The following is a 13,861-nucleotide window of genomic DNA, read 5'->3' as shown; positions in this document are numbered from 1 at the left end:
TACTGAAATTTCAGCAGTTACTAACACTGAATCAGCTTAATATCTGCCAAAATGAAACCTGGTCTCAATTCTTAAAGCATTAACTGGGGGTTGTGGCTAAATACAAACTTAGTTCTTGAGAATTATGGTAATAATTGCCAGAAACTGAGTAAATAAATAATAAACCTATGAACATCTGCGAAAAGTTTGCAAAGAAGAAATGCGATACTGTTCAGTACTTTTGTATTTTTGTGAAACAGTGATATTTTGTTTCATTAAAGTCATTTTCTTTGACTTGTCTGCTGGAGAAGGCCTGTTCAGGAGGAAGCAAATGACTTAGAAGAGATCTTTGATTCGGTCCTGAGTTTTTTCCGTCTGAATGCTACATGCAGCCAAGATTACCTTTTAAAGTTCTTGTTTCAATCTCCTCTTCATATAGGGAGTAAAATGATTTATGTTTATGTCTAAGTACTTTGGGCTTAGTGATTTATTTGCTTTGGTAAAAGTTCATGAAAAAGGAGAATTTCAGAACATATAGACTCAACATAGGGCCAAAATTGTCTCTATTGCCGATTTCCTTTATATGTGAAAGTACATATAAACTATCTTACAGGACAGCCTCGATTGATTTTCAGCAGTTTAAAAATCCATTCTTACTTTGTATATTATTTTCCCACTGTGGTCTGCAACTAGCAAGAGAAAATAAGATTGCCTCATTATGATTTTACGTAAGTGAGAAAGAATCTGTTTATTTAGGTACATGATTCTTATTTCTTCCTCACATTTGAAATGACATTTTAGAATATTGGGGGGAAAATTAAGCATTTAAAGAAGAATCCCTTTAGGTATAGTGAACATAAAAGTCAAATGCTGAAATGCTTACTTCAATGCAAATACACTCTTTTATATGATGGAGAACAGTAATAATGTACATGGGTCTAGGCATTTAACCCATTTGTTCTCTAAACAGAATTGACATCTTACATTTAAGAAACATAGTCCCAAACTTGAAGGAAAATTTTAATGAGATTGAAGATTGTTTAGTAAAGTTGACTGACATGCATTCTTTGATCTTTGCGTAGGTCTCCTTTTCTTAAAATTAAGCATCTTAAAATATTCTCTAAATTAACTTTATATGAAATTTTCCTACAGATAGCTTCAGATCAAGATAGTCTCAATAATAATTAGAATTTTATACTCTCCCTCCCCTGTGAAATATCATTAGTTTGTACTAATGATTCTTTCAGCTCCTGGTCTCTGCATCCCCAATCTTTTTTTACGTTTAATGCAGTACCTGTGTTATCAAAATTAGCTATTGAATACTGATGACACATTACAGCCAAATGAGAGTAATGACTAGCCAGTTTCAAGCATCTCATATTTGAAATATCTCCTCTTCCTATTTCTTAATCTCCCTTGAGATTGATATAAACATTTATTTTCTGTGTATTTATACTTCTGTGTATGTCTCGTCAAATATATCATCATATCATTAGAAGATGATTATTTTCCATTTGCTCAGCAGGCTATGAAAGAACTAAGCATACTATTGGCTTATAAAAAGTTATACAAGAATTTGTTGGAAATAGGTTAAAGCTAATCCCATAAAATGAAAACTGTCATTTAGCCTTTTGTTTCCTAAATTTAGTAAAAATATGTATAGCATTTTTTTAAAAAACCACATAGACCTCAAAATAAAAGTTTGAATTATTCTGGTGTTCTTTTTATTAAGATTCTATGTTCTTAGTGTAATTTCTTTTTCTTCTGATTTACAGACAACTGTTAGAATGCAGTATGTATGCTTTGTTTTACCTCTGAGATTCAAGTCATGTAATTCTAAGTAACAGATGAACGTTGGATTGCTTGACAAAAAGAATTAAAGCACTTGGTTTATTGGCATACCTTCTTTTACATGCATTTTGGAAAAAGTTTGGCTCCCTCAAAAAATCAGTTCCTGTGGAAATTGAAGTTGAAAGTCAAACCTTTTTCTGTTGCTCTACCTCAGTTGCCTTGGTTGAAAGAATGGAGAGTTTTTGTGCAGTTTTGTCTAAGTTATTGTCCTGTGCACGACAAAACATGGTTAACAATATGTTCTGTTGGAAGCTAAACTTCTTATCATCCTCGGTTATCATTCCATAGCTCAGTGATATGTGGGAAAATCATGGCAGAGTCGAGGAAAAGGTTTTATTTTTAAAGAGGTATAGAGTGCCCTAGCTAGTCAACTGCAGCATTTAGAAATGGGATGGAAGACAGAATTCACAAATTGTCACTTCATTTTATTCCCTTCTTTTCTTAGATACCTGGATTCTAGAAAAGCTTAGACATACTCAAGTTATACTTTTACAAAAATGTTAAATAAAAGGCAAATAATCTCCTTTTTACTATAGGCCACGTAAAAGATTTTTCCAATTACTTCTTTTGCTGTTGTGTAAACTAAGTCCCTGTGTTATAATTAGTTATTTATTTAAATCTCTGCCTCTCATATCATTTGGAATTTCTATTCCTTATTATAAACACAATTCTGAAAAAAATGCATTCGAGGTCACGCAGATAATGAATTCGACTAAGCCATCTCCTTGCCGGGATCTAAATTACAAGACAAAATGAAGCTAGAACATGAAACAATCCAGTCATAGCTTCTTTTATTTTCTAGGTCTCTGTTTCGGAACTTTGAGAAAAATAAAACCAAGTAACATAATCTTATATTTTTAGATGTGCTTAAAACTTTCTTTTTTATTAATTTTACTTTCATTCTTCTGATGTTAGCCTATGTTGACTTGGTTGAATTTTAATGCTGTGTCTAAAAAAATAAAGCAGCTTTTGCTTGTCATTGGTACCATTTTTGGAATAAAACTATTGTGCTCTTAAACATCCAGCTAAATTGTTCTTTTAGTTTGAGTGACAAGTTCAGTTTTTTCTCCTCTCTTCTTTCCAAATCCTTATCTGGAGAAAGGTATTCCCTAATCTAAAAATCTAAAAATAAATGCAATACATAAATTATCATAACATTATTTCCCATTGCTTTGCAAAGTTGAATATTTTCTAAGTATGGATGTACAGAGTTCACAGTTTCCAGTTTTGATAGGTTTAGTTTTTCAATAATAGTAATGTTTGGAAAACATGGGTTTTTTAAGTTAAATATATTTTTCCTGCTTACACATTGAAGGGAAGATATTAAAATGGTTTAAAAGAGTAAACAAAAAAGACTCAAGGAAATGTCTATAGACCTATATAGATAAATCATTTCAATTTTAAAATGATGGTTTGTATGAATAGGTAGATTCTGCTGCCTCTTGTCCCACCACCAAAAACCCATTAACTTTATGAATCATCATTTCTACATGTTTCCTTGTTTTATTTTTTTATAGATATATGATTTTTTATCTCCCATTCAAAATTTCCTTTAAAGCATTTAATATTGCATGCTGTCAAAAATAACTAGAAAATTAAAACTACTCTATCTCATTAGCAGCAATTGCATCTATAACATAATTTGATTAATTCCAAATTATGAGAACACTGAAGAAAATATATTTTAACTGCTGTATTACATTTGGCAAACATCTTTAAATTCTACCTTTGACAACCCCAATTTTGTATCCTATTTATCATTAAATCAGTAAGTACTTTAACTCCTTCCTTACAGTAATTTTATTGGCTAGTGTTAATAAAAGTAATACTAGGCAGCATTAGTATAGGACCTCCAATGCTGGAGGCCCTGAGCCAATTGCTAAGCACTTATCTATCTTACCTAATTCTCCCAACAGCCCTATGAGGTGAGTGGTGGCATAATCCTCCTTACTCAGATGAGGACTCTGAGACAAAAAGAGGCTAAATTTTCCCAAGGTTCCATGGTTAAGCTGAAGCTAAGATTTGAATCTTGAAAGGCTGTCTTTAGATTTGATGCCATAACCCACTGCACGCTATTCCCTTTCTGCTCTGACAAGGGCTGGGTAGGACTGAAGAGGCCAGCTTGAAAGTTCTGCCTCATTATGGTTTGTAAACCCTGCAAGGATCAAATTTGGGTTTAGAAGGGCAGGTTTTTTAAGGCATAAGTTTTCTGCAACATCTTCTCTATCTGGTCTCAAGAAAAGAAGATACCATCTGGAGTTGAAGTCTACTGTTTATCTTCTCCTGACCTTAGGAAAAAGAATTACATCTCTAGGGCCACCCTGACAATATCCAGACCACCAACTGGATTAAAGTTGGATATCATTTGATGTTAAAGTTTTCAGAAACCCAGCATACATTATACTATAAATAGAGATGTAGAATTCTAACAACATAAAAACTACAAAGAAAAAAAAAACCCATGAAAAACAAAATTCAGATGAGGTTTCTGTATTCATTGCAAAAAAACATGTTTAGGATGACTCACTAACACACTGAATTTCAGAAGATATAGTTACAAAATGGTTCATACTTGTGAATTTCTAACTTCATTTGAAGTTTCCCTCCTAAGTTTAAACATCATGAACATGCTATGCAACTCTATATGCTATATGAATGTTTCTCTGATTTCAATTATCTTGAGAAATGCACCCACTGTTTGTCATCTTCCATCCCAAATGCTATAGAAAACAAAGTTTCAGAAAAATAAATGCCATTTTATTGAAGATTTAATATCTCAAAACTTGTTTTCAAAGCAAATTTAACTTTCAATAGTTTTGGGGGTCCTGTATCTTTGAGTTTTGCATCTTTTGGATGTTTAAAGTTTTGCTCCTCTCTCTGAACTTCTCATTTTCTTTGTTAACTTTTCATTTCTTTATTAAATTACATTTTAAATGGCAGTTCTTGATCTCAGCCATGGAAAATACAAGGGATTTATTAGTTAATCTGAAAGGAATTCACTTCTGCTGTGTTTTCATTAGGCACAGACAGAAATGCTAGTGGTTAATGTAACTCTCCAAACTGCAGTTAACAAATGATTTGTGTAAGAATAGCTATCTCATTTTTTCCGTTGTCATCTTGACATGAAACATGCAAAGTTTTCCCCTTCGAAAACTGGATTTTTTTTTTAACTTTTTTTTTTTTTTTTTTTTTGGCTGAAGAAAACAATGAGACTGAGCTTTTTCCAGGGAAAACTTTTACAGAAACAGTTCACTGAGACATTTCCAGAAAGTTATTGTAGACCTGGAAACTTTACAAATGTTCCTCATGTCCAACAAAGGCAATAACATCTTTCATCTTTAAAGTTTTAACTTTTAAGTAACCCACTTTAATCACTTCAAGGTGATGATATCATTTGATGCTACAAAATAAAAGACCTGAGCTACATAAATCTTTGGAACTCTGCACTGAGGAAGAGTTGTCTATGATGGAAACTATGTAGTTTGGGGAGATGGTACTAAGCTCTCTGAATGACAATTCACAGGTTGCCATGTGACCCTAAATCAGGGGCTTTTCTGGGGATCGATTTAACTTTTAGACTCATTTATATTTTTGGCAAACTCATGGGCAATGGTTCTTGAGTTTCTTTCTTTTTTTTTTGTTTAATACAATCAACCTGTAGATAAGATACCAACAGATGAACTGCAATTAGTAAAAGGCATGTAATCATAGTTTTTTCCTTCTTTCCCAGAATTATCCCAGTGGCTTTGTTCTCTTCTCTTATGATGTTGAGATGTTTAATTCCAGAATTATACATAATATTTATTTACTTATTGGCATTTATATTATTTGATCTTGAATACTCTCGAGGTACTAAGGAAATGCAAGATACTGTGAATGAAAAACACAAAATTTTGTATCAATAATACTTTATTTGCTTACAATTTAGATGATCACAGAACTGAAAACAGTATCTGGTTAACTCACAAGCTGCACAAGCACTTGTTTAAAAAAGTGGTTTACCAATTCAAAATTGGTATTAAACAAACCCAAAATACCCTTTTATCACCATTATATATGCATTAGCTCATATATTTTCGAGTACAATATACAACTGTTGGGCAGGCCACGGTGGCTCAGCAGGTAAGAGTGCTTGCCACCAAGGACCTGGGTTCAATTCCTGGTGCCTGCCCATGTAAAAAAAAAATATATATATACAACTGTTTTAGTATCTTTACTGACAAGTAGTTGCAAAAATAAGAAAATTCTAAGTTTAATGTATGTTTTGTGTTCTCTAATTACCTAGAATATAATAGAATTTTGGCTCTATTCCCAGTTGTCATTTCCTACTGTGCAATCTCGACTAAAGCACTGGATACATATTACATAACTGACACTAGGTATATGAACAATTACATATTCTCTCCTCTTGAAAGTACCATTGTTTCTAATAAGTATCTACATTTTTTTTTCATTAGTTCAGTATGTTTAATTGTTGGGGCAGTACAAAGCAGAAAGACTGAGTTTTACCAAATTGGTAATCAATTCTCTCTTTAAACATAATGGAAAATAGACTCTCACAATATATAATAAGAAACTGATTCTCTGAGTCCACTTACAGTTTTTAAATTCCCCTAAATTAAAGGCCCATAGTTCCTTCTAGTGGAATTGTAAGTGTAGCAAAATATAGATCTCAAACATTAGAACACATTTAGCTAAAATTTCTCTCCATGAAGCAATTTTGCTTAGTAATATTTAATCATCTATCTCTCTAGTAAGCAGTGAGTAAAATACTTATGCCAAGCTACATTAGAAACTTGAAAAATATTCCCTAGCTATTCTTTTATGGGATTTTGAAAATGGCCATGATACTCAAGCTTATTTCTCAAACATTTTGGATTATTGTTGCCATTGTGTTTATGTGTCAGTGTATAAGGCAGCGTTTTGCAAATAATATACTCATTTCCTTTGGGCAGAAGTTTTCAATATTTAAAAACCACAATTTAGTATTTTAAAACTTCATTTTAAAATACTCAACCCAGCTATGTAACATTAATCGCTGGTACTGGTTATGTAAAAATGATAACCTGCGATCAGCCACTAGGTGGCGCCTCCTTATGCTTTAAGATTTTCATGTTTATAAATTACAGGAAATATAAAACAGACCACATTTCTCCATTGCTGGAAAAAAAGACATAAAAAGTAAAACTTTCACAAACTTGTAAAAAGACCAAAATCCTTTGTGAAGGCATGTTTTATGCCCCAGAAAACTCCTGTGAGTATGCTAGAAGTTAGTTATTAGAGCTGTGTGTTTCTCTTTGGGGGACAAATATAAGAAACCCATAGGCCCAAACAATATCTGACTGCTTTCAATGTGCCATAGGTCTAGCCACCTCCTGTTTATCCACCAGCAGAATTTTCCTGTACAATCAGGAAGGAACAATGAGCTGAACAAAATCCCTTTCAACTTCTTTTGAGCTTAGGAACACAAATGTATGAACAAAATTTCATATTTACTTTGTATTTTCTGCAGGTAAAGAGAACAGGGAGGGAAATAACATAGGTAGCATGCCGTTTTCCCACTCTAAAATTGGATTAGAGAAGAAAAAGAGCCACAGTGTGTGCAATGGATTGTAACCATTAAGGAACTTTTAAAAGTATTTTGTCAATACTTAGAACTAAAGAACAAAATTGTGTATTTCTTTTCCATAGATGAGAACATTCTTTTGTTTTCGGGAGCTATGGAAATTTAAAAGCTTTAAAAATGCAAAATTCTTTATTGGGATGGGGGTGGCAATCATTTGGTAACTGAGTCAGAGCCTGGGAGTTGGGATAACTTATGGGAGGGCCAGGATAGGGAAGAAAGGGTAAGAGACAGCGTTGAGTGTTCTAGGGAAAGAAAAGGGAACAAGAAAGAAAAGAGATGGAGGCTCAGAAAGGACACAGGGGGAGGAGAGAAAGGAGTGCTGGGTGAAGCCAAGAAGGAGGAGGAGAAATGAGCCTGCCTAGGAAGGGGGTGGAGTATTGAATGGAGGAAAGAAAGGGGGGAGGAAGTCTAATGGCGCCAAAAGGGGTGGACAGATGAGAGGGAGGGGCAGGGAAGGGAGTGCAAGGAGAAGGAGGGGGGAGTCGAGAGGGAATAGGGATGAGGGTGTTTCTTTTCTTCTGTGGCTGTGGACTGCATATAACTGAAGAAATGTCATTGGGTGCCTCCCCTCCCAACTTACATATATTACCTGTGAGGACACCAAAGATATTTGATGTAAAAATTAGTCTATAATACATTAGTAGGTTATATTAGTCTAAAACTGTGTTTACCAAAAGTATAAGTATAAAATGTATTTTTTATACGTGCAAATAGAAAGCGATGTGTAATGATTTCTTTTAGCTATCTTAAATTTAGCATGTATTTATTTCTAGGAAGGTCTACTCTAATGTGTCATAATTTCATGACTATGAGGAGTGTATGAATTAATAGAAATATTTTCACATAATCAAATAATGAAACAAAAGCTTTTAGAGAAATCAGGAGATGAAAATCATTGCATGCATTTATTAGAAAATATGGTAAATTTTGAAGTCAGACAGTACTAATACCTTTACCTTGTTTGCAGAAAAGTCAAGACATTCCTGTTGAAAAAATATTTTTAAAGTATTCTCTTCATTAATACAAATGCAGATAAAAAGCAGAGCATGCAAAGAATACTAGACCCTTCACAATATACTTTTAGAAAATGTCCATAAATCAACCATGTAAGTGCTCGAAACAGAATAAAAGCAGGGATGATGAAATGTTTTTAACAGTTTGAATTCATTTAAAGCATCTTGGTGTATATTATTTTGTTGCCCTTTTCAGAAATATATTGAATGATTTTAATGATACATAGTGTTTTCCTTTAGATCATTTTTAAAGCATGTTATTTTTTTTTAATGTGTTATCTTATTGGGAAAACAACGTTCAGTATTCTATCCTCACAGAGTATCCAACATACAAAGGAGAACATAAAAGTATTACAAGAGTCCAATAACTTCCAGACTGTTTAGGGAAGCATTCCAAGATGTTAACCACTCAGGAGGATAGTTTTTTAAAAGTCATTTTAAGTTTCCAGTGCCTTTAACATGAAAACAAGTTAGTTTGAGAACATTTTCCTAAACAACCAGAGAACTTTTAAATGCACAAATGACAATAATTTTTTAAACAAAGGCAAAAAAAATCACTATCACAGTCAGTTCAGTGTTTAACAATCGGAAGCTATAGAGGAAATTTTCTGTTAGGAGACTGATCACTCCCCCCACCCCTTTTACCTATTTATAAGAAAAAGTAAAGACGAAAACCCCATAAAGTTTCTTGAAATCAGCACCTACTCACCTTCCAAGGTCTGTTGTGCCAAAATAACAGTGGGATGAAGCAGAGCAAGAAGTAACCAGGTCCCCTTTTGCACAAAGCTCATCATGTCTAAATATCAGACATGAGACTCTTTGTGCAAAAAGGAGAAAAGAAAAGCAGTTCAAAGTAGCACCATCAGTTGTTCCCTGCCCTTCAGCACCGGGCCCGTCATAAAACTCAGCCACTGAGATTCCTTTGCTTTGGCCTTAAATAGGAAAAAGTTTGGCTTCTCTCACTTTCCAGCCCCTTTCTGAAATATGAGAGCAGCACCCATCCCCTTTGCAGTAACAGAAATGATTAATATTTCTTTTTTCCCTTATAGAAGACACAAAACACAAAGTAAGAAAAATAGCACATCTGGAGCTTTTGTGTGTCTGCTTATGTATAAATTTGTTACATATTTTAGTCATATATTTGTTTGTATAACTTATGAGTATATATTGAAATCCTCTGCTTGTCATGTTTTAATATAATAATTAAATGTATATATTTTTATTTCCTCTCATACCACTAACAACTACATAATTGTGAGAAATTGCTTGATTCCATTTCTTGAGCTCTACTAATTTGCAAACGTTATCTTGCTAGAAAGATTTTTTCATTGGGATTCTGCCAGAATCCACTCAAACTCAATTTAAATAGGGAACTGTAAAGATGAACTGAAAGAAAAGCCTCTGTTTGTCCCTTCCTCTCATCCACCCACACTGGGTACTGCAAGCTAAATTTCAGGCAAATGTCAAAAGACTAAGTATCCAAACTATGTTTGAATGGCATCTTAAAAGTTAGATACTTATCTATAGTTGTTTCCATTTCCCAGAAATTTCTTTAGCAAGCCAAATGGAGCTTTCTTATGAGTGTTCCACTTTTTATGCTGCTTGTGAAATCAGGGACAGATTTTTCTAGAGAAAATTCAGCCATTTCATGTCTTGACTTCGTAAGAAACTGGGAGAGAAACAGCTCATCACATGAAATGACAAAAGTACTAGAAGAAATTCTTATTTTATCTGGATTAGTACAAATATTTCTAAATTCGAATCTTCAAATATATAGTTTCTACGTCCACATCAGCATTGCTTTCAAATGTATTTCTGGATGCAAGTGTAAACTTTGGGTCATATTTGAAAGAAGGGCAAATACCATTCAAACATGTTCTATAAATCTGCAGAAAAAATATGCTTTTCCACAGCCTAATAATCAAGGACTTTCTTTATACCCCAATCTTCAGCCCATGATTCCTTCATTCATCTCTATTTTACCCGTTTTCCATGAGCCTCTCAATTCTACTCAAAGTAACCTGCATTTAATTTTCTATATATATTTAACCATGATTGTCCCCATGCATGTGCACATAAAACTCTTCCCACCTTCCTTCCAGTTCATGGAAGTCATTTCTCTAAGACTGAACTCAAAACTTTCCTCCCTAAGGAAATCGTTTCCTTAAAGCCAGTTTCCCTCTTTATCTTTTACCCAATTCACATTACTCAATTTTTAATGAATTCATGTTGTATGTATTATCCCAAGTATACATTTATTATATAAGCATGAGCAGACAGTGGTACACTTGCCTCCAGATATTCCTTGATGCACAAAACACTGCCCAAGATGTACCAGTGTGGATTACATCATCTGGTGACAGCAAAGGAGAACTTGTTGGACCAATCTCTTGTGCATCTTCTGATTTTGGATTGCAAAGACTGCTTGAGAAGAGAAGCAGACTATTGGATGGTTATGAACGTGAGCTTTTCTACTGGACCATAGTGCAGACATTGGGGCAAAAAGAACACGTACATCTATCTCTCTATACTCCAGTCACCTGCATCCTGTATTTTTGTATTCAATTTTCCTGTCTGAAAACCAATTCAGGAACATGATTTTTTTTTTCTCATGGTATCTTTGGTACCTACATAAAATTTCATATACTTATATTAAATAGATTTCCCTTATGGTTTTAGGTAGTCACTAAAAGTTGAAAGTTATCGAATTTCCTAGTTGGAATTTTTTTCCAACATGAACAATTCAGTGTGTGATTCTAAAATAATGCTTTATAGTCTATATTTCAGGCATTTCTCACAAGGAAAAAGTCATGCTTGATGCATGCATTTAAGAAAAGTTAGCTGATATTTTGCACATAAAGGCATTATTGTATTTTAAGATATTTAGGAGAGAACTGGAGCACTCAAATTCCAGATTTTCCAATTTACCCTTCTTCATTACCCCCAACATGTCATATTTTGAGGATTTTGCTCTAGGATCCTTTGCAATGTGAGTCACAGATCCTGCTCTTCCTCTCACGCCAAAGTGTTTTCTGATATGGGTGTTTAGATGGACGTGGATTTGAGCTGGCATCAGGACTGAGTGAAATACACACACTGGTGAATCCTATTGTGCAACCCGGGAGCTTACGTCAGCATAGGAACCTAGAAAAACATTTCTTTCTATACCTCTCTGCCTTTGCTGATATTTACCAGGACACATAGTCATGTCCTTTTGCTCTCTGGACTGCATTTGGAGTTTTAACATGAATCTAAACACCTGCACCAACTAAAGCACTGATTAATCTGGCTCTCCTCTAACAAAGACAGTGCTGGAAAGATGAGCCAAAACAAGGGTGTGGCAGATTATCAACCAAAATTTTAAATCTTTTCCAGTTCAGTGGAAAATGGAACTTGGGAGAGATGCACAAGCACAGCTGTGATGAACTCAGTAGACCAGTGAATGTCAGCAGTGCCCTCCACACTAGCAGTAAGAAAATCAATTATCTCCATTATAAAAAACACATGGAGGAGCAGTCAGTCTCTCTCTCTCTTTCTCTCTCTCTTCCTTCTTCTCTCTCCCTTGTTAAACTGACTTATGCATGATTTTCTAGCAAAGAAGATACCTCATTTTTGTGGATATTTTCTATAAGGTTTTAAATCATTGTAAGGTCATTTAAAAATGACAATATTCACTTAAAAATACACTGAGTCCATAGCAGAATTGCAGCCTAAAATAGGATAATTTAAAGTACAATTTTCAAACACCATGTAGCTCTGCTCTGCCATAATTAGGGAAGTGGATCAGTTCATTCAGTCATGTGGGTGGAACAACATTTGGAAGGTTGTGTTCTCTTTAAATGAATTTGAACAACGTAAATAAAGGTGAGGCAGAGCCAGAAATTCAGTTGAAAATGTCATGTTGTAGTTGAAGGATTTGGAATTCTCTTAACAATAGATATTGCCAAGATTGAGGCAATGACATTGGAAGTGGGACATGATAGTCAAGTATTTGAGCAATTACTACAACCAATTCTTCAAGATCCCTACTTTAATTTCCTTTCACTCCAGGGGTAGAGCTAACTGTCCCCTTATTTTTCTTCCTGTAGAACTATTTTGAAAACAACTTCTTGTTAGCCTGGAAATTCTACTTTTGTATGAGACTCAAATTTATTTGACATTTAGCAAAATAAAATGTGTTACAATGTGCTCAGCTTAGAAACACTATATATCTCTGTTCCTATCTTTTATTTTTTATTTTCATTTACTGTAAACCTGAGGTTCTACACTTCTACCTTTGTATATTTAAGCTGGAAATAACCCCAAAATTGAACAGAAAGTTCAAAGAGGTTACACGACTCTCAAAATTACTCATTGGAATGGGAATTAACCACCACATTTTCCAAATATTTTTGCCATGTTTCTCACTTGGATTAGTCACCGATCATGGTAACAATATTTGTGTGCAATTTAGGAATTGGGTGAACACAGATTTGGTACTTAAGTTTGTATTTTTTTAAGTGGGGGTTTAAAAGGATGCAGAGAAAGGATAAAGCTGTAGAGTTAATGGCTAATTTTTTAGAAACAATCATTCTTGTGATTTTTGGCTTATCATGGATCTTTGGATAATTTTCAATATTGCTATAATGAAATTGTGAGTAAAACCTCATAGTTTGTACTAAATAATGACAAAGTGCAGTCTTAGGACACAAGAGAATTCACATACACCTCTATGTCTTATGTTTATATAGAGAGAGGCATATATTCACATACTTTTAAAGACTGACAAATATTTGAGCAGATAAAATTCATTGAAACTCCCATAATATACACACGAGGATACTTTGTGTTCATTAAATCAGTCTTTCTCCACATATATGTATGAACATGATTTTATTTCTTCTGAGGTGGATATAAACCTGCCAGATGAAATTTTATTTACTTAAAAGTCAACTTAGAGAAGGGGAAAGTGCTGATCAGCACCTGATAAAGTTTCTGAAGTACTATAACCACGTCTTTCTGAATTTAGTCTTTCTATACTTAGGTTTTAATGATGATTTTATTTGTATCATCATTTTTATGATAATTATATTTGAAAACTCATAGAAAATCGGAATTCAGCTCATCGCTTAACACAATGACTAATCCCTGAACGGTGTGATTCCTTTTTATCAATTTTGCTGCAAGGATGACACAGAGATGGGCTGCAACATCTTGGAGTTCCCTACTGGGTCGTCAGTTAACTTAATCATTCTCATGCTGTAAATCCCCCTAGACTCGATCAAATGTAATTTGTCATCTGAGTCAGACTTGGGAGCTTTAGCCCTATCCAGCACAGCTGCAATAGCTCTTCAAATCTAGACACTGCTGTCTGAAGATAAAAAAGAAGGCCCAGATCAAGATCTTCTGTGTA

The 13,861-nt window shown here is 34.0% G+C and overlaps 1 protein-coding gene across 1 annotated transcript in view; it reads right to left on the bottom strand.

Annotated features, from left to right (window-relative positions):
* The window catches only part of COL3A1 (collagen type III alpha 1 chain), a 39,980-nt gene extending 30,580 nt beyond the window's left edge, over positions 1-9,400 (bottom strand). Inside the window, exon 1 of the mRNA XM_077154405.1 lies at positions 9,179-9,400. Coding sequence (XP_077010520.1) covers positions 9,179-9,263 — 85 coding nt within the window. The 5' untranslated portion in view covers positions 9,264-9,400. The remainder of the gene's footprint in view (positions 1-9,178) is intronic.
* Positions 9,401-13,861: the final 4,461 nt, after the last annotated feature.

Source organism: Tamandua tetradactyla, chromosome 3 (genome assembly GCF_023851605.1).
Source record: "Tamandua tetradactyla isolate mTamTet1 chromosome 3, mTamTet1.pri, whole genome shotgun sequence".
Taxonomy (NCBI): Eukaryota; Metazoa; Chordata; class Mammalia; order Pilosa; family Myrmecophagidae; genus Tamandua; species Tamandua tetradactyla.
Note: the sequence above shows the minus strand (reverse complement) of the source record. Positions and strands in the feature narration are given on the sequence as shown.